The sequence below is a fragment of the Microtus oregoni genome, unplaced genomic scaffold, assembly GCF_018167655.1.
Source record: "Microtus oregoni isolate MIOR12 unplaced genomic scaffold, Mior012 000003F_ref0000135, whole genome shotgun sequence".
In the NCBI taxonomy this organism is placed as follows: Eukaryota; Metazoa; Chordata; class Mammalia; order Rodentia; family Cricetidae; genus Microtus; species Microtus oregoni.
Genome location: NW_024543062.1, coordinates 19,286,113 through 19,306,467, shown reverse-complemented (window position 1 = coordinate 19,306,467; position 20,355 = coordinate 19,286,113). Strand labels below are relative to the sequence as shown.

Genomic DNA, 20,355 nt, shown 5'->3' with positions numbered 1-20,355 from the left:
TAAAAACTCTTGAGGTCAGTTGAAAACTAATTCTCACCAATCTGTTCATTCATCGTCTCGAGCAGAGATCACCTGCTCCTGTGTCACTTAGCTCTGTACGAAGTGGGCTCGGCCCTGCTGAGCCCTGATCCCTGTCATAGGCTCATAAATTATGTTCATTCTCACATTTTACATTAACTGGTTTTAGATTAAGTATTTCAGAAAAGAAGTCTGCGGCTGGGGTGTGGCTTGGTTGCCAGATCCCCAGAATCACTTCGTGTTCCTAGCACTCAGAGGGTGGAGGCAGGGGTTACCCTTGGCTGTGTGGTCAGCCTGAGGCCAGTCCAGGCTACATGGCATCCTAAAGAGAAAAGGGAACCTAAAATGTTTCTGCCCTCTTGAAATTTTTACTCACATGCTACTGCAGAGGTCCTGTTCATCCCCCTGCCCCACCACTCTGTGAGGCCTGCTTGCTGAGACAGTGAACTGCCCGTGCCGCAGCTGGACTGTATTTAGCTGCAGTGGAGTCTGCACTGGTGGGCAGTGAACTCCAGCATCTGTGCCGTGTGTGCCAGCTTCCTGGTAGCTGTGATGCCAAGCCTACTGCTGCTGGGATGAGGTGGTGCTGCCCAGTGTTAAACCTGCTCTTACTCATATCCGTTGTCACTCCCACGATGTCACTTTCGTTTCTGGTCCCCCAGGGTCTCTGGTCCCCAGAGAGATAACTGATTCCAGGGATAAGGACAGGAGATGCAGTTTTGGCCATGTTCATTGTCCTTCTTGGCAGTTGTGATGGGGCCACTTTTCAAGTAACTAGCATCTCTTACTGGGGTGAGAGAGTGACTTCTCAGCTGAGGTCTGTCCCAGTTACACGGAGTGTAATTACATGAACAAATTACTCTTTTTGTGAACCCTCTGGAAATATAATTGATAGCATTATACAGAGGGAAGCAAGCAACTGCCTGGGTAGTGTGATGTTTGTCCTCCCTATCACCGCAGAGCCGTGCCATCTGTTCAGGTGTTCACTGCGTCACGTAGGCTTCCGTTGGTGGAGAGGCCGGATATGGCCAAGTAGAAGCAGGCAAAGGGGTTTGAGCACTTGGACTCTTCCACCATGGGGCCTGGGACAGATTCCGTTTCCCTCCAAGTCCTCTCCTGGCCTCAGTTCTAGAATCTGTATGTTTCGAGATGTTTAATGCCACCTATGCAGGCCTTGGACTTGTACCTCTCTTGCCTCGACTCTCAGCTGGCACTACAGGTACGCAGTGCTGGGCTTGGCCGGGAGTAGCTGTACTGGCATTCGGGCCCAGTGCTCTGGCATAGGCCATAGACTATCCGTTGATAACTTACGGGGTTGGAGAATCAAGCTGTGATTTAGAGTTTGACCCATTTGGGAAATAAATACACACGAAAAAGCTTCAGCCATTTATTTCTCCTCTGAAGTTTTTAATCTGGGGTTGCTCGCGTGCCGTACTCTCCAGGCAGACCTTAAGAACTGTCCTGATGCTTTAATACGGAAGTTTGGAGTGATGTCTGTTCTGCCCCGGGACTGCTGCTGCCCGGCTCTGCTCGGACACCACGAAATCCACAGGAACTACGGGAGCCAGTCAGGACTGCGTCCTGCAGACGTATGAAGGACTAATCTCCTGTCAGTATGGAACTTCCTTTTGCTAGTGACAAATAAAAATATATTTTTGAGATGCCAGTGTCTTGTTTTCTTGTGATCCTGTTCCCTAACCCCCTATGCCAGGAAGAGCCAGTCCCTTTCTAGGGCCCCACTGGTGTTCGCCATGCCCTACCTGAAACACAGGTGTTCTCACAGAGCCTAATCACTGAGACCAGTCCCGCCTGCCTGTCCTGCTTGGTTCGCTTCTGTTGCTGTGATAAACACCAGCCAAAACCACATTGGGGGAAGAAAGGGTTCATTTGATCCTAGGTTATACTCCATCATTAAGGGCAGAAGCCGCAGCAGGAACTGAAGCAAGACCTTGGAGGAGAGCAGTGCGTGCTGGTTTGCTCCCCATGGCTTGCTCAGCGGTCAGTCCAGCACCGGCTGGGTCCTCCTACGTCAACCAGCAAGCAAGCAAAGGTTCTATAGGCCCATCTGATGTTGGTAATTCCTCACTGAGATTCTCTTTTCCCAACTAAGTGTAGGTTTGCATCAAGAGCTCACAGCTTTCTAGTCCCGCCTGGCTCCGCCTCAGAGCCGTGCCCTTGTCACGCCTCAGTAACCAGCTTCCCTGCACTTCAGTTTTCCTACCTGCAGAATGGAGGGCCCTCAGCCTCACGCTGGTGCTGCCAGCGCCGACGCTGTCGCCCAGGTGCCCGTTGCTAGGGGCGCCGTTACCACGGACGCCGCCCGGCTCCCGGCTCTGACCTCCTCCCTGCGTCCTGCACCGCTCAAGTCTGCGCCATGGACGACTTGCGGGTTCTGTGGATGCGCGACCGAGTGTACACGACCTTTGGCCTCACCAACCCCAAACTGTTCGAGGACCTGCTGAGTCGCAACGACAGTGAGGCGGAGGACCTCATTCTTCACTTCCTCAATCACGCAACCGACGAGGACTGCGCCTCCACGCTGTTCTTCTACCGCGATCTGGTGCCCGAGGAGGTGGAAGTGGAGATTGGTGAGCCTGGGCAAAGGCCAGCCTACAGTCAGCACCCTGCTGGCATTTAGCCCTACTATGCGCCCGGGGGCATTAGAGGGAAGCGCTGCTATCCTCGCTCTCAAAGGCGCTGTGTTGCCCAGAATCTCTTGTCCTGTAAGATGCCTCCCAGCGGGAGGGTCCCAAGGCCAGGGTCTGCAGAGGCTCAGGGGAGCTCACCTTCCATGCCTAGCCCCCTACTCTAAAAAGCGGCAGCAGGCCGAAGTGCCGCCTGACTGCAATCCCTGCTGAGGTAGGATCACCCGAGGACCATGGCAAGCTCAGGATCACCGGAACTCCACAGCCAGCGAGAAGCAGGAAAGGGAGAGAGAGAAGATTAGAGCGGGAGGGACCTAGCGTCAGGATACATTGCGCCCTGCTCTCATTTACCTTGTCTTCATCATTTATCACACTGCGAGACAGGGGCTCAGAGCCCAGCCTGGCCTGGAATTCACCCTCAAACTCTCAGCTCTCCTGCCTCAGACGCACCAGAACCTAACCATCCCGGCCTTTATTTTCTTCCCCAAGTGGAACTTTGAACCTGAACACATTATCCTGGGCCTCTGGGTGAGGCCCATTTATTGCAAACAAATAAAAGCACCGATTTCCAGATGCAATAGTTTAGAAAGCAAAAACCCTGCACCACGACCCTAATTTCTTGCAGTCTCCAGGAGCTCCAGCAGCAGGCGATTGTCTCCTGCTGGGTCTGCTCCTACTGTAGCTATTGCAGCCACCTGCCTTCACTCCACAGTGTTTGGGTCTCCCTTCAGAGCATCCCCTGGGGCATCTCTGAGTCAGGGCGTTGTGGAGACCAGACTGGCCTTGAACTTGCTATTAGTGGGCAGTTAGCCTTGAACTTCTGTTTCCACCTCCCAAACCCAGAGCTTGCAGGCCTCACTGGCACACTGGGTTCATTGGAACACTCTCCCTCCAGACTGTGCCCAGTGCTGCAGAACATGCTATGGTGTGGTGGACCAAGCCGCTCTCATCCCGGTGAAGGCGTGTCCTCAACCCTCTTCTCAACCGGCACAATTTTTCATGCTGGCCTCAGCACCATGATGTTTTGCAGTGACATTTCCGAATCCCTGTGGGGTGTGTCCCTACCCTTTGGCTCCACTTAAAGCAAAGGTTTGGCAACTGTCTCGTTTGGGGATAAATACTATTTTGTATTTTCTTCCCCATCCTGGATCCATAAAGAAGAAATTCCTGTGGTCTCTGAAGAGGAGGCAGAGGAAGATGAGACCGAATCTCAGAAAGAAGAGGGTCCTGATAAGGTGACAAGTGAGTGTCTGTAGGGACAGAAGCCACTTCTCCACGGGGGTCTGTGGAGCTGTTCGTGGATATGTACACTAGGGTCCCTGGACTACCGTCACATGGCCTTAATAGGACAGCAGAAAACAGCAGAAGTATCTCAGGCCCAGAGGCCCAAGGTGTCCCCAGGGTCATACCCCTCTGGAAGCTTTAGGGAAGACCCCACCTTACCTCATTCTGCTGCTGCTGGCACTGGCATCCCTTGGCTTGTGGGTACACTAGTCCCCGTCTGGACTTACACTGCCACTTCCCTTACCCAGGCAAAGATTAAGGCAGTGTGTGTGTGTGTGTGTGTGTGTTGTGTATGTGTGTGTTGGTCAAATTTAGGAACAAAATAGGGATTCTTTTTTTTTTCTTTCTTTTTTAAGACAAGGCCTCAGTAGTAAGTTTGATCTAGCCTGGGCTACTTTTAAAAAGCAAAGGAACAAAACCCATAGCATAAAACTGTAGTAATATTTCATTTGTATTTTAATAAATAAAGCTTGCCTGAAGAATAGAATGCAAAACAGCCACACTAGCCAGCCATACAGGCCAGGCAGCAGTGACACACACCTTTAATCCCAGCAGCCATACTAGTTTGCCATAAAGGCCAGTTGTTGTTGTTGGTGGTGGTGGTGCGCGCCTTTAATTCCAGCACTAGAGAGGAATATAAGGCAGGATGAGACAGGAACTCGCTCTCTTTCAGTCTGAAGATTTCAAAGAGTTAAGAGCTCTCTAGTGGCTTGGCTGCTTTTGCGTTTCTGATCTTCAGGTTGAACCCACTATCTCTGGGTTCAAATGTCTCTGGCATTTTATTATTCATGTTACATTTGGTACCCAGCATTTGGGGTATGAATTCGTGAAGAAGCTATTGGCACAGGCTGGAGCTTCATATGGGGCTCCAGCCCTACCCAGCTAGACTTTCTTTTCTTTTTCCCCCAAGTCTCTGAGTAAGTTTGGGCTTTTCCTGTTGTAGCCTCTCCAAAACAGTCTCCAGTTGCCACCCAAACTCCAGAAGCACTTGGGCTCTAAACGCCACAGGACTCGCTGGCCCTAGACTGACTGGTTCTTCCTTCAGGCAGCTCTCGGCCACTCATGCTTTTCCCAGAATCCCCTGTGTGTTTTTCAGACCCCCCCCCTTCTCTCCCCCTTTTTCCCTCTCCCTCTCTCTCCCGTGGGTTGCAGGCTCTCTCTGAACCCTTTCTCGCTCTACTGCCAAAACTAGGTAGCTACCTTGAAATCCAGTCAAGCCTTTACTGTTCTACTCAGTAGCAATAAGCCTCATGTCTTCATCAACATCTTTGGTAAGTTTGGTAAGACAACTGGGAATTCTTAAAGGGAGGAATTAGGTAAAAGAGAAAGTTTTCCCAACATTAAAAAGTGGGAAACACCATTATAATGGAGGGAATTAGGTCTCTGTAAGATAATACGCTGGACAGTTTGAAAATGGAACAGTTAAATGAAGAGGCGATCTCATTTAGATGGGATTTATGTAACATCAATTGTAAACATTATCAGCTTTATCATTTTTGTTTCATCACTAAAAAAGTTGGTTAATCTGAGTGATACAGGACTTAGAAAAATATATTAAAACAGATCATAGAGATATTAAAATCCAGACAGAGGAATTTAATGGAGAACCAATTACAGCATTGCATTATAAGAATAGAGAGGAACAGCCTAAGGTTTTCAGACAACCAACTTTAATAAATCCTGTAACCATACAGGAACTGCCAAATGGCAGAGGCTCCTGTGCCAGTGTTAGATTTAAGGAGATTCAAGGAAGCAACAGTCTCATATGGCATGCATTCACCTTTTGTGATGCAAATGCTAAACTTGTGGTCAGTTTGTAATAGAATTGTCCCTATAGAATGGATAGATTTAGTTAAAGCTGTTTCAGAGCCTGGTCCACAATTACAATGAAATAACTGTTTCAGAGAAGAGGCTAAGACTTTTGAACAATGGAGTAAAGCTAGAGGTAGGGGAATCTCCCAAGATCAAATTCTTGGAGAAAGGGAACATGCTTCTATAGAAAGGCAAGCTGTATCTGATGACCACACCCTAGATTTATGCCATGCAGCAGCTTTGAATGCTCGTGACAGAAGTGGAGAAATAGTAAAGAAAATTGAGTCATTTACTAAAGTTATACAGAGCCCAAAGGAAGCCTTTGCAGATTTCTTATAAAGATCGACTTCAGCAGTAAATAGAATGATACCAAATTCAGAAGCTAGACAAATAAGAGTTGAGTCTCTGACTTTTGAAAATGGCAATTCTCTATGCAAAAGGATAATTAGGCGAGTAAAGGCATGGTCAACACCTTTGGAGGAATGGATTTGAGATACAATTAATATTGAATCTCATGAACATGATGATGCATGGATAGGAGAGGCGATTTCCAGAGGGTCGAGGAAACATCAAAATGTCAAAAGTTATAATTGTGGCAAATAAGATCACCTTAAGGGGGATTGTAGACAGGGCATTCCTAGAAACAATGTTTTTTTCTAAGAGTAAACCACTCAGAAGGCCCCTCCCTTCTGGATTATGCTGAAGGTACGGCAAAGGTATTGGACTATTGAATTGTAGGTCAAGGAGGAATATTCTCGTTCGTCCTTTGCCATTGGGAAACTCCATGAGGGGCCTCTTGCAAGCCTCTATGCCAAATTTGGTTTAGTCATTTCCTGCAATTATATAGGAAACTCCTTTCCAGAGCAATTAAAGAACCTAACGCCTATTGTAAGAAACCATACTGCTCTCGAAAACAGAACAGTTATAGAAGAGAGAACAAAAAAATCAGGAGAAATCATAAAGTGAGGATCTTGGCAAAGTTGGAAAAATGAACAAAGACCAAAATTAAAAATACGAATAAATGATGTCATTGGCGGTCTGGTAGACAAAGGTATGGGTGTAACAATAATTTCATCAGAATCTTGGCATCCAAATTGACTTCTTCAGGATATAAATGTTCAGATTTTAGGGATTGGAACTTTATCTCAGGTAAAGCAGAGCACGAGATGGGTCGAATGTATGGGGCCAGAGGGTCAGAGAGGAATATCGAAACTATATGTAGCTAATATAGCAATGAATTTGTGGGCCATGATTTGTTACAGCAATGGAATATTGAGATTAACATTCTCCCAATCTTAGAAAAAAGCCGTAAATTAATGTATGTTTCTGGGAAAATATTAGAAGGTTTTATAAAGAACAGTCACCGATCATTCAGGTTGTACAAGAACAGGGCACGACAGCTGCTGATATTTCAAAGGTACCAACAGCCCTACCCTTTAAAATGGTTGACAGACAAACGTGTATGGGTTAAGCAATGGCCTTTAACAACAGAGAAACTGCAGGCTTAAGAACAGTTGGCACAGGAGCAACTAGATGCTCAACATATTGAAGAACCAACCAGCCCTTGGAATTATACTGTATTTGTTGTTAAGAAGAAATCTGGAAATTGGAGAATGGTAACAGATCTAAGAGCTGTTAATAAGGTGATTCAGCCAATGCACTCTTTACAGTCTGGAATTCCTCTGCCTTCTCTATTGCTTACAGGATGGCCTCTTATAGTTATTGTTTTCAAGACTGTTTCTTCACTATACCTTTACAAGAAAAAGACAGAAAAATTTGCCTTGACAGAGCTTTCTTATAATAATTTTTGCCTGCTAAAAGATATCAATGGAAAGTTTTCCCATAAGGAATGTTAAATAGGCCTATCCTGTGCCAATATTTTACAAGTCAAGCCATTGGAAATTATATGAAAGCAATTTCCTGAATCTCTAGTTTATCATTACATAGACAGCATTTTGCTATTTGATTCAAACATAGATACATTAGAAAGAATGTTTGAAGAAGTAAAAAAAAATGCCTGCTGGGGATTACAAATTACTCCTGAAAAAAAATACAAAGAGGAGATTCTATTAATTATTTTTATTTAATTAATTAATTTATTTATTTATTTTTTGTTTGTTTGTTTTTCGCAACAGGGTTTCTCTGTGGACAGGGTTTCTCTGTGGTTTTGGAGCCTGTCCTGGAACTAGCTCTTGTAGACCAGGCTGGTCTCAAACTCACAGAGATCCGCCTGCCTCTGCCTCCCAAGTGCTGGGATTAAAGGTGTGCATCACCATTGCCCGGCTCTATTAATTATTTAGTCTATAAAATAGGTTTATAAAAATTAGATCCCAAAAGGTGCAAATTAGGAGAGATCGATTGCAGACTCTTAATGACTTCCAAAGATTGCTTGGAGACATTTCCCATCTATGGTGCACTATTGGACTAGGTTCTGATGACCTGATTAATTTAAACAAAACCTTAGATGGTGACAAGGACTTAAATAGTCCCAGGGAATTATCAGTCAAAGCTGAGAGAGAATTGGCTTTGATTGAAGAGAAAGTGCAATAGGCACATGTGGATCTGAATCTTAACAGCAGTCTGGTCATATTGCCATCCAAATATTCCCCTATGGGAATTTTAATGTAGAAGGAAGATGTTATTTATTTATTTATTTATTTATTTTTTTGGTTTTTCGAGACAGGGTTTCTCTGTGGTTTTGGAGCCTGTCCTGGAACTAGCTCTTGTAGACCAGGCTGGTCTCGAACTCACAGAGATCCGCCTGCCTCTGCCTCCCGAGTGCTGGGATTAAAGGCTTGCGCCACCACGGCCCGGGGGGAAGATGTTATTTTAGAGTGGATATTTTAAACCACATAAACCAAGTAAAAAGTTAAAACTTTATGTGGAAAAGGTCTCTGAGTTAATTCTAAAAGGAAAATTGATACTTTGTCAATGAGCAGAAATAGACCCAGCAGAAATTATAGTGCCTTTTAACAATGATGAAATTGACAAATTATGGGAAGAATGTGAACCCTGGCAAAGAGTTTGTAGTAATTTTGGGGGGAGGGTTTAGCAACAACTGTTCCAAAAGCAAGAAAATTCGACTTATAAAGAGAACTAATTGGATCCTTCCCCTCATTGTATGGAACACACCAATAATGTCCCTACATTCTATCCTGATGCAAATAAGTCAGAAAAAGCAGGTTACAATTACGATTCTGTCTACCTATTATAAATGAACTTATAGTCACATTAGGTATATCTGCCAGTCACATACATATATTTGCCAGGTCAAACAAAGATATATTTTAGATAGGTCATTTTCAAACACTTCAGAGATCTACAGAATATGGCATTTAAGATGTTTTAATCACATAAGTTTTTTTTATTACAATCAGACATGTTTGCTCCTGGCAGCACCAATCTACTTCAGAGAAGATAATGGGCATTGAAGAAATTCCACGTGGAGTTTACTTCCTTTGTGGCAAGAAAATGCCCTTGCCTCAACTGCTGACAGTATGATGTCCTAATTGGACAAGCAGGACACAAAAGAGAGTGACTGTCAAACATTGTCAAGACAAGGAGGGACAGCCCTTTAGAATATCCTGCTTCATAGAAAAGTCTGTCCAGGCCTGTCGGTTGAAGATGGACACCCAACATTGGGTGACTGTCCAGGCAGCCGGCTGTTTTGTCATTTCTCACATGTTTTGGAAGTTGCCTGTTCACACTTCCTGCTTACTCAGTTAATATTATTTCCTTCTTGGGTCTCTGAGAGAGTTAAAGACTAAAAAGTTATAGTTTTCCTTGTTTACCAGACACAGAAAGCAAGTTATGATAGAAAGTAAATTAGGTACAAGACTTTGGGCTCACCAAGGTAGGATAGATATGGAGAATTTTCTCTGAATTTGTTAAATGCAAATGGACTAGACATTGTTGATGTATTTATTGCCTGTATATATTTATATATAGTTATTGTATTTATTTTATGTAGTTTTCTTATATTAGTATAGCCTTCCTTTTAAAATTTTAGACAAAAAGGGAAAATGTAGTGATATTTCATTTGTATTTTAATAAATAAAGCTTGCCTGAAAAATAGAATGCAAAACTGCCACACTAGTCAGCCATACAGGGCAGGCAGTGGTGTCACACACCTTTAATCCCAGCAGCCACACTAGTTAGCCATAGAGGCTGGGTGATGATGGTGCATGCCTTTAATCCCAGCACTAGGGAGGAATGTAAAGCGTGATGAGAAGGAACTCTTTCTCTTTCAGTCTGAAGATTTCATAGCGATGACAGCTCTCTAGTGGCTGGCTGCTTTGCTTTTCTGATCTTCAGGATGAACCCCAATATCTGTCTCTGGGTTTTTATTATTCATGCTGCATAAAACTCAGCACTAACAGTTTGTTTATTGGTGTGTATGTGCACACTTGCACACACATGCACCCACGCAGGTAAGCATGCTGTGCATGCATGCATATAAAACTGTGTACATTCACATGCACCCATGCAGGTAAGCATGCTGTGCATGTGTGCATATAAAACTACATATGTTCACATGCACCTATGGAGGCCACAGGATAACCTTAGGTGTCCTTCCTCTGGAGCTGTCTGCCGTGTTCTCCTCTGAGAACAAGATCTCTCACTGTCCTGGAACTCACCTACTAGGCTAGGCTGGCCAGTAGCCACAGTGGCCCTTCTGTCTCAGCCTCCCCAGTGCTGGGATTGCAAGCATGTGCCCCCATACCTGCCTTTCTACAGTGCTGGAGTTCGGGTCCTCAGGCTTATACTGGAAACACTTTCCCAACTGAGCCATTCATCATCTCAACCCCAGCCTGATGTGGGATTTCCCCTCTGTGTGCTGTGGAAACCATTGGTTAATAAAGAAGCTGTTTTGGGCCTGTGATAGGGTAGAGCAGAGCTAGGTGGGGAAAACTAAACTGAATGCTGGGAGGAAGAAGGTGGAGTCAGGAGAAGCCATGGAGCCACCACCGGAGACAGACATGGTTGGAACCTTGCTGGTAGGCCATGAGCCTTGTGGTAAAATATAAAATAATGAAAATGGGCCAAATTAAGATGTAAAAGCTAGACAATAAGAAGTTAGAGCTAATAGGCCAAACAGTGATTTAATCAATACAGTTTCTGTGTGGTTATTTTGGGAGTCTGGGCGGTCAGGAAACAAACTAGTGGCCTTCTTACTACCCCAGCCCAGCTTTAACTACCTCCAGTGACACTAAGCATACCCCCGAGTGTGTTTTTGGCAGCTGCGTGTGTGTATGTGCACCATGTGTATGCAGTGCCTGTGGAATCCAGTAGAGGGCGTCTGAAGACAGGGAACTGGAGTGACAGACAGTTGTGAGGTGCCATGTGGGTACTGGGAACAAAACCCAGGTCCCCTCAAATAACAACAAGTGCTCTTAACCTTTGAAATAGTTCATCTATCATCTCTAATTTTTTTGAGACAGGATCTCTTATAGCCCAGGCTGGCCTTGAATTCTGTAGCCAAAGATGACCTTGAACTCCTGATCCTCTGTCTCCACCTCTGGAGTGCTGGGTGACCGGTACACCACCACAGCTGACTGTTCATTTTGCAGAGTTGAAGATGGAGCTCAGGGCCTTGAACACACTAGACAAGTGTCTTACTGTTGAGTTAGAACCCTTAGTTGTGACTCTTATTCATAAACCTTGTGTAAGGTTAACACACACATGCACACGCACACCCCAACTCGGAGGAATCATCTGCTGGGCACCACAGCCAGGATATATATACCTGTGGGCCACAGGGAGGATTTTGGATGTGTGGGCTCCTGTCAGCCACATTCCGGTCCTTTGCAGAGCATATGATGGAGGACAGGAGGTACCATGCAAAGGCATCTGGCTGGTGGGAAACCTTGGCCATCTCAACTCATTGCATTGTGTTTTTATAGCCAAGAATTCGAAGCTGAGAAACGACTCCATAACGCCCTCCCTGTTTGATGTGGATGATGATGACGTCGACAGCAAGCACCCAGACAAACCGTCGGGCAAGGTGTGCCCTCCTCTCCAGCTTGTTGGCAGAGTGGCTCAGGGGGCTCTCATAAGGCAGGGTGACAGGCACAGAGCATGTGAGACCATGTGTTAGAGCAGGGACTCCAGAATTTTGGGTTGAGATTTCCCAGAACACCCTTAGATTCCTTACTGACTGAGGGACTCCCAGCAGCAGTTTTGGCTGACAGAGAAAGGAGGAAGACAGATAGTGGCACACACGGTACACAGACAAGCATGCAGGCAAGGCATTCATACACAGGAAAATAATAAATCTTTAAAAACCCCAAACATTTGTTTATATATGAAAATTCTATTTTATTATTTTATTTGTGTGGGTGTTTTGCCCACACATATGACTGTGCGCCACATGCATGCCCGGTGCCTTCAGAGGCCAGGACACCTTGGAACTGGAGTTACAGGTGGTTGTGATCCACCATATGGGTGCTGGGGACTGCACCTGGGTCCTCGGGAAGACCAGCCAGTGCTCTTAACTGCGGAACCCTCTCTCCAGTCCCAAGAAATCAATCTTTTAAAAAGAAATACTTAACGCGCCCACCCAAAGTCTCAGAAACAACAAACCAAACAACTAGCCAGAGGCAGCCAGTTTCTCTCAATGGGCCCCGCCCTTCCAAGCCTGCTGCCACCTCTCCTAAGGTCACCTTCTTGGTTGTCCCTGGGCTGCCTAGCAGAAGCTGCAGACTCAGGGCCCGGGGGCTGGGTGCGTAGTAGCTCTTTTGGGGCTGCTGTAGAACGGAAGGGGATCCTCCATGCTGGAGAAGAGTGGGCTCTGCGGAGCAGGCACCTGCAGGCCCAACCGTGTTGCATGTATTTCAGAAGTTCGTAAAGCGCATCATCAACAGGCTGGACTTGCATGTGAGCTGCACCCCCCTCCCAGAGGAGGTTCTGGAACAGACCGTGGTGTTCTTCCTCAGAAGCACAAAAGGTACCTTTGCTGTGTGTGTGTGTGGGGGGGGGGTAACACGTACATGTGGAGGGGCATATGCGTGTGGCAGGCAAGATTGATATTGGGCACAGAGGAAGCTGACATGATTAATCTTATTAGCCGCCTTGCTCTGGGCATCTCCCTTTCTCTACCTTCTACGGCTAGAATTACAGCAGGCCGCACATCCACCTGGCATTTACACAGGTTTCCAGGGATACCAACCCTTGTTGTGTGCGTGTCTGGCAAGTGCTTGGACCACTGAGCCATCTCTTCAACCCTAAAGATGAGCCGTATGTGTGTTTTAAGATTTCTTTTTATTTTATGTGTATGCATGTTTACATGCACCGTATGCATGCCTGGGGCCCATAAACATCAGAAGAAGGCATTGACTCTCCAGGCACTGGAGTTAAAGGTGGTTGTGAGAACAAGCGGATGCTGGGAACTCTACTCACATCCCCTGCAAGAGCAGTGAGTGCTCTTACTGGCTGAGCCGTCTCGCCAGCTCCTAAACAGATAACTTTTAAAATAGAACCTTTCAATTTCTTGTCCCCAAGATACCTTGTTAATACTATAGTGTAAAGTACGGTACAGTTTTAAAACCCCCAGAATCTTCCAACAACTTCCCAAGGCGGTGGTGGCACATGCCTCTAATCCTAGCACTAGGAAGGCAGAGGCGGGTGGACCTCTGTGAGTTTGAGGCCAGCCTGGTCTACAAATCGAGTTCCAGGACAGTTAGGGCTACATAGAGAAACCCTGACTGCAACAACCAAAGAAAACACAACAAAACAAAAAAACAGCTTAAAAGTCCAGTGAGATGTAGTTTAGTTTCATTTGCTCAGGGTTTGCTTAAATCCAGATCAGCCCATCTTCTGACTGTGTGACCAGAGCCTATGAGAGGAGGGAGAGACTCTGGGACACCCACTAACTCCACGCCCTGGGTCTCTCTCGGGTTAGAGGCCATCCCTGAAGCCAGCGACATGAAGGAAGCAATGGAAATGATGCCGGAGACCATGGAGTACGGGATCTTAAACTCTCAAGTGCTCCGCTTCCTGAGGGACGTCATCTGCCAGGTAACTGTTGGTCTCCAAGACAGTCCCCTGCTCCCAAAGAAGGGCCAGAGGGTTTAACCTTGGAGAGATGTGGAATAGGAGGTCACTAGCTATGTGTGCTTGTTCACTTGGTAACCTCTGCTTGTTTTAAGACAGCGTCTTTTCTCTATAGCTCAGGTGGCCTGGAATTCACTCTGTAGCCCAGGCTGTCTTAGACTTCATGGGCAGTCCTCCTGCCTCTGCCTCTCATGTGCTGGGTTCACAGCTGGACGACAGGCCTCTGGATGACACCTTTTAATCTTGTGACTTCTGAGAACAGAGATGCTGGCTGCTTTAAGAAGATCAAGTTGTTCATTATAAAATAACCTCAGGGGTGGAGAGATGGCTCAGAGGTTAAAAGCACTGGCTGTTCTGTCAGAGGTCCTGAGTTCAATTCCCAGCAACCACATGGTGGCTCACAACCATCTAAATGATATCTGGTGCCCTCTACTAGCATACATGCAGGCAGGATACTGTATACATAATAAATAAAAATTTAAAATAATAACTGCAGGGCGAAGCAAAATTCATTCTAATTGACCAACCGTTATATAGCCAGCAAATTGGGGTGTCCTTTGAGACCTTTGTAGTGACAAAATCCTTGTCTCAATTTGTAGCCCAGGCTGCCTTGAACAGCAATCTTCCTGTTTCAGCCTCCTGAATGTTGAGCGTCCAGGAGTGCCCAGTGCCAGCTTGCACATCTGCCAACCTGACAGACAGCTGGAGACCCCAGGGTGATTTAACCACACGAATGGCTGTGCATTTGCAGGTTTTCATGCCCGCGCTGTCATTCAACCAGCACAAGTCGGAGTCAGGCCAGGGAACAGCTGTAGAATCCCAAGAGTTTTCTTACTACGCGTCAGAGTTGCCCAGCATATCTGGGGAAACAGTGGAGTACCACAGCATCCAGCTGATACGCGATGAATTCCTAATGAATCTTCAGAAGTTTGCGAACAACATCCAAAGGACCATGCAGCAGCTTGAAGGTCGGTCTGCTCTGCCCCCTCCCCTCCCCATCTGTGAAGAACCAAAAATTCTTAGGAAAACAATGCAAAAGTTCAGAAGGCTTTTTTGTTTGTTTGTTTGAATTTGTGATTTGTTTTCTTTTCTTTTTTTTTTGTTTTTTTTGGGGGGGGGTTGTTTGTTTTGTTTTTGAGACAAGGTTTCTCTGTGTAGCTTTGGAGCCTGTCCTGGAACTCGCTCTGTAGACCAGGCTGGTCTCCTCACAGAGATTTAACTGCCTTAATTTGTGTTTTTATGTGTGTGCATTTGTTTGTTTTTTGTTTTTTTGTGACAGGATTTCTCTGTGTAGCCCTAGCCATCTTGGAACTCAGAGATCTGCCTGACTCTGCCTCTCGAGTGTTGGGATTAAATGCATGTACCACCACCACCCAACAATTCGTGGCATTTTTGAACATATTATTTTGTGCGTATGGGTGTGTGTTTGCCTGTATGTCTGCATGCAGTACTACAGGCACCAGAAGAGGGCGCTGGAACCCCCTGGAACTCGAGTTTCACGCCACTGAGACTTATGCCCGTATGGGAATCTAACTCAGGCCCTCTGGAAAAGCATCTCTTCAAGACTGAGCAGTCTCATCTCTCTCAGCCTCTCTCCCCTTTTCTGAGACAGGGTCTCACTATGTATCCCAGACTGGTTTGGAACTCGTAGAGATCCACCTACGTCTGCCCTCTCAGTGCTGGGATTAAAAGCACCCACCCCAATGCCCAGATGTTGTTTGTTTTTAAGATAAGGGGTCCTGTAGTCCAGATCAGTTGCATAGAGCTGAGTGAGCATGACTTTCAGTTTCGGATCCTTCCGCCTCTACTTCACACGTGCTCAGATTACAGACATATACTGCCAATCCTGGGGCTTAACCCCTGGGCTGTGCACACGCTAAGCGAGAGCCCTCACCACTGAACCGCATCTCCAGCCCAGTAATGCTCATTTATAAGTTCTCTGGAAACGGACTTGTTTAGAAGTACGATGATGGAATCCTCGTGGCCACTGGGCATTCCCATGCACGCCCAACGGTAGTAGAACGTGGAGCTCAGCAAGCTGGTGAGGTCTACACAAGAGCGCGGGGAAATCATGGGGGCTGCCTAGAGGAGGTAGCATTGGGTCTCATGCAGCCCCTGCTGTGGTATTCAGGTGACCCACTGTCAGGGGTTGTCTGGTAGGCAGTACCTGCCTGATCCCTTCCTCTTACCTGAGTTCCAGAGCCTGGGGTAATGGGAAGCAGATGTGGCAAGCAAGGCCCAAGGACGCAAGAGGCTGGCGGGTGGGGGAGTGGAGTTGAACTGGGTGCTCATGTTTAGGGACCCAGCCAAGGAAAGGTGACAGAGTGTTTAGCCCAGGAGAGCCGGAGATGTGGGACCAGAACTCTAGAGAATCCACTCTTTTCTTAATTCCCTGTGGGTGGGGGGTGTAGCTGTGTGTGTTGGGGTGTGGGCACACCTGTGTGTGCAGATAGTTCTTTAGGCTTCCTTTAGTTTCTTTTTTGATACAGTGTCTCTCAGTCGCCACCAGTCTAGCCTTGCTGGTCACTGAGCCCCAGGGATTGCCTGTCTCCGCCTTGGGATTCTGGGCATGAACCATTGTTCTTGGCTCATATAGGAGTTCCAGAGATGGGAACTATGTCCTTAAGCTTGTATGGCGAGCACTTTAGCCCGTGGAGGCATCTCCCTGGCTCTGGTGTTTTACGTGCCTGAAGTGTTCCTTAGTCTGGAGCTTTCCTTGCCGGTCGCTCTGTTTGGTTCTGAGATGAGACCGTTCATCCTCACTGCTTTTTTTTTTTGGGGGGGGGTTCTTTTTATTTATTTATTTTAATTTTTAAATTGTTTTTATTGAGCTATATATTTTCTCCACTCCCTTCCTTCTTCTCCCCTCCCCTTCTACCTCTTCCCAAGGTCCCCATGCCCCAATTTACTCAGGTGATCTTGTTTTTTTCTACTTTCTACTTCCCATGTAGATTAGATCTCTGTAAGTCTCTCTTAGTGTCCGCATTGTTGTCTAAATTCTCTGGGATTATGATTGTAGGCTGGCTTTCTTTTCATTGCTTTATGTTTAAAAACCACTGGGTGGTGGTGGCGCACGCCTTTAATCCCAGCACTTGGGAGGCAGAGGCAGGCGGATCTCTGTGAGTTTGAGACCAGCCTGGTCTACAAGAGCGAGTTCCAGGACAGGTTTCAAAGCTACAGAGAAACCCGTCTGGGGAGTGGGGGGAGAAAACCAATTCATTATGTTGACATCACTTTGATGGGACTTAACCACTGGGCCATTCAGCAGAGGGTTTTAACCGCATTCCTGTGAAAGAGAACCAGGCAGAGATGGAGGAGGGGACGGGCTGGCAACCTGACCAACAGGAAAGCAGTGCTGATGAACTTGAATGCCGGCTCTAACGAGTCATTCTCCACCAGGTGAGATCAAGCTGGAAATGCCCAGCATCAGTGTGGAGGGGGAAGTGTCCGAGCTGGTGGCCAGCGCAGAAATGGTGGAGTCTTTGGAGCAATGTGTGATCAACTGGCTGAACCAGATTTCATCTGCTCTGGAGAGCCAGCTGAAGAAGACGCCCCAGGTAACCTGTCCGGGGCCTGCAGCCCACCAGCCCACCAGCCCAAGGAAGGTCTCCAGGAGAGCCGGTGTCTCTCTCAGTGTGCGACTCCCCTAAATGATGCTGGTGGAACGAGGGCTGTCTCCTCAGACTGCTTCCTCTGCATCAGTGATATGTAGTTTCTGTCCCTGTGGGCACCACCAGGAAGGGCAGGATCCTCGTCTTGCATTCCTTAGAGTCCTGAGATCGACTGATTGGACCATGCCGGATGAGAACTCCACCTGGAAGCCCTGTACTGACCAGCCTGCCCGGAGCAGGTGGAAAAGGGTGGGCGCTGTAGAAATGCCCACGGGTGTTCCCACTGTAACAGCGAGCGCTGTCTGTGTGCTCCTGTCTCTCCCAGGGCAATGGTCCTCTGGCTGAAATTGAGTTCTGGAGAGAAAGAAACGCAACGCTGAGCGCCCTCTATGAGCAAACGAAGCTTCCGTTCGTTAGGAAGGTCTTGGATGTGATCAAGGAAGCCGAATCCATGCTCACGGCCAATGTGCAGCCTGTCCTGACGGAGCTGTTCAAACTCCACATGGAGGCCTCGGACAATGTGCGCTTCCTGTCCACCGTGGAACGTCACTTCAAGGTATGCAGGGTGGGCTGCGCCCTGGAAAGCCAGTCCTGGGAGGGGCACTGCATGGATGCCACTTTTAAAATGACACTGGGGTGCTGGCTTTGTGGGGTTCAGCTGGAAAAGTACCTGCCTAGCGCAGGCCCGCATTAGCCCTGTTGCTGGTGCCTTGGGAGGTGGAGGCAGCAACATCAGAAACTCAAGGCCACACTGTGAATCTGAGGATAGCCTGGGCTTACTGAGTCCTTGTCTTTTTTATTCTTTTTTGTTTATTTGTTTGTTTAATTAAGACAGAATTTCCTCATGTAGTTCTGGCTGTCCTGGAACTCACTTTGTAGACCAGGCTGGTCTCAAACTCAGAGATCCTTCTGCCTCTGAGGGCTGGGATTAAAGGCATTTGCCACCACCGCTCAACTGAGTCCTTACCTTTAACAAACAAAACAATAACAAACTACTAAATAATTCAAGATTTTTTTTAAATACTGGAAATTGAACTCAGTCTTGCACACACTAGGCAAATGTTCTATCCTAGCTTAAATCGTATCATCAAAAGCTGCGTGCAGTGGGAGGCAGAGGCAGGGAGCAGATCTCTACAGAGTGAGTCCCAGGACAGCCAGGGCTACACAGAGAAACCATGTTTCAAAAACCAACCAAGCAACCAAGCAACCAAGCAACCAAGCAACCAATCAATCAGTCAGTCAATAAATAAGTAAAGTCCTTGTCTTTGTTGTTTGTTTTTTGTTTGTTGAGACAGAATTTCTTTGTGTAGTCCAGGCTGAAACTCACTCTGTAGACCAGGCTGGCCTTGAACTCACAGAGATCCTCCTGCCTCTGCCTCCCAAGTGCTGGGATTAAAGGTGTGCGCCACCACTGCCTAGATGTTCCTGTGTTCTTAATCTTTTATTACTTTTTATTATGTGTGAGTCTATGCACACAGGAATGCTGGTGCCCACAGAGGCTCTGGCCTGGAATTAGAGTTACAGGCAGTTGTGAGCCACGTGACATGGTGCTGGGAATTGAACTCAGGTCCTCTGGTGGTGAAGTGCATGCTCTTAGCCCCTGAGCTATCTCTCTAGCCCCTGCACATTTATCTTTTATGATTTCTAGTTATGTTCCCGCGTTCTTGTCTTCATGAGCATAACATGCTGTGCTGTGGTTTGAAAGGAAGTGTCTCCCATGGGCATGCAGCACTGGGTTGTGTGAGGTTCTGGAACCTTCAGGAGGTGGAGGAAGTAGGCCATGGGATGGGAGGATGTTGTCCTCATGGGGCTTCTCTCTGTCTGTTCCTCTGCTTTCTGGCTGGCCGAAAGTGCACAGCTCAGTTCCACCCCTCACTTCCAGGACGCATGTCCTCACCTCTTGCTTTTATCACGGAGTAACGATACCAACTCAAAAGGCTGAATCCGAGGTTCCTCGTCAGATCTGCCATGTGTCAGTTTCCCAGGTTGCTGCCTGTTGCGGCGATAGTCTTGGTAGCAGGTCACACAATGACACGGAGACAACTGTTAATTATGAACTCTCATCCTTAGCTCAGGCTTCTTTCCAGCTAGCTCACAACCTAAATTAACCCATTTATATTAATCTACGTTCTGCCATGAGACTCGTTACCTCTCCTCAGTTACCATGCATCCCACTTCCTCTGTGTCTGGCTGGCGAATCCCACCTCTCTTCCCAGAGTTCCTATATCTTCTGGGAAGTCCCACCTATCCTCCCCTGCCTAGCTATTGGCTTTTCAGCTCTCTGTTAAACCAATCAGAAGGTTCCTTGTCAGAGACACTTCTTCACAGTGTACAAAAAGTTTATCCAACAACAACTCTGACCAAAAGCAATGCGGGGAGGAGAGGGCTTCTGTGGCTTACACTTGCTGACCACAGTCCCATCCCTGCAGGAAGTCAGGGCAGGAACTGAAGCAGAGACCATGGAGGAGCTTGGCTTTCCGCCTCACTCTTTGCTCAGTCAGCTAGCTTTCTTCATTTTAAATCTTCATGTTAATTTTTTATGTGCATAGCTGTTTTGCCTGCATGTATTTCTGTGTACTATGGGCATGCCTGGTCCAGCCCGCAGAGCCCAAAAGAGGCTATCAGATCCCCTAGGGCTGAGGTTATAGGTGTTTGTGAGGTGCCATGTGGGTGCAGGGAATCAAGCCAAGGTTCTCTGAAGAGTAGCCAGTGCTCTTAACCCCATGTTATCTCTCTAGCCCTCCAACTCTCTTCTTTATATAGTGCAGGCCCACCTGCCTAGGGATGGTGCCACCTACAGTTGGCTGATCAATCCCTCACATATCAATGATCAACTAAGACAATTCCTCAGACATGGCCACAGGCCAGTCTGATCGAAGCAGTCCTTAAATTGAGGCTTCTTTAGATGACCCTAGGCTAAGTCAAGTTGATAG

The 20,355-nt window shown here is 47.0% G+C and overlaps 1 protein-coding gene across 1 annotated transcript in view; it reads left to right on the top strand.

Annotated features, from left to right (window-relative positions):
* The first annotated feature begins 2,378 nt into the window (after positions 1–2,378).
* Positions 2,379–20,355, top strand: part of Dnah10 (dynein axonemal heavy chain 10) — a 118,966-nt gene continuing 100,989 nt past the window's right edge. The window contains exons 1-8 of the mRNA XM_041648016.1: positions 2,379–2,606; positions 3,822–3,905; positions 11,663–11,763; positions 12,597–12,705; positions 13,660–13,775; positions 14,563–14,779; positions 17,211–17,368; positions 17,748–17,978. Coding sequence (XP_041503950.1) covers positions 2,393–2,606; positions 3,822–3,905; positions 11,663–11,763; positions 12,597–12,705; positions 13,660–13,775; positions 14,563–14,779; positions 17,211–17,368; positions 17,748–17,978 — 1,230 coding nt within the window. The 5' untranslated portion in view covers positions 2,379–2,392. The remainder of the gene's footprint in view (positions 2,607–3,821; positions 3,906–11,662; positions 11,764–12,596; positions 12,706–13,659; positions 13,776–14,562; positions 14,780–17,210; positions 17,369–17,747; positions 17,979–20,355) is intronic.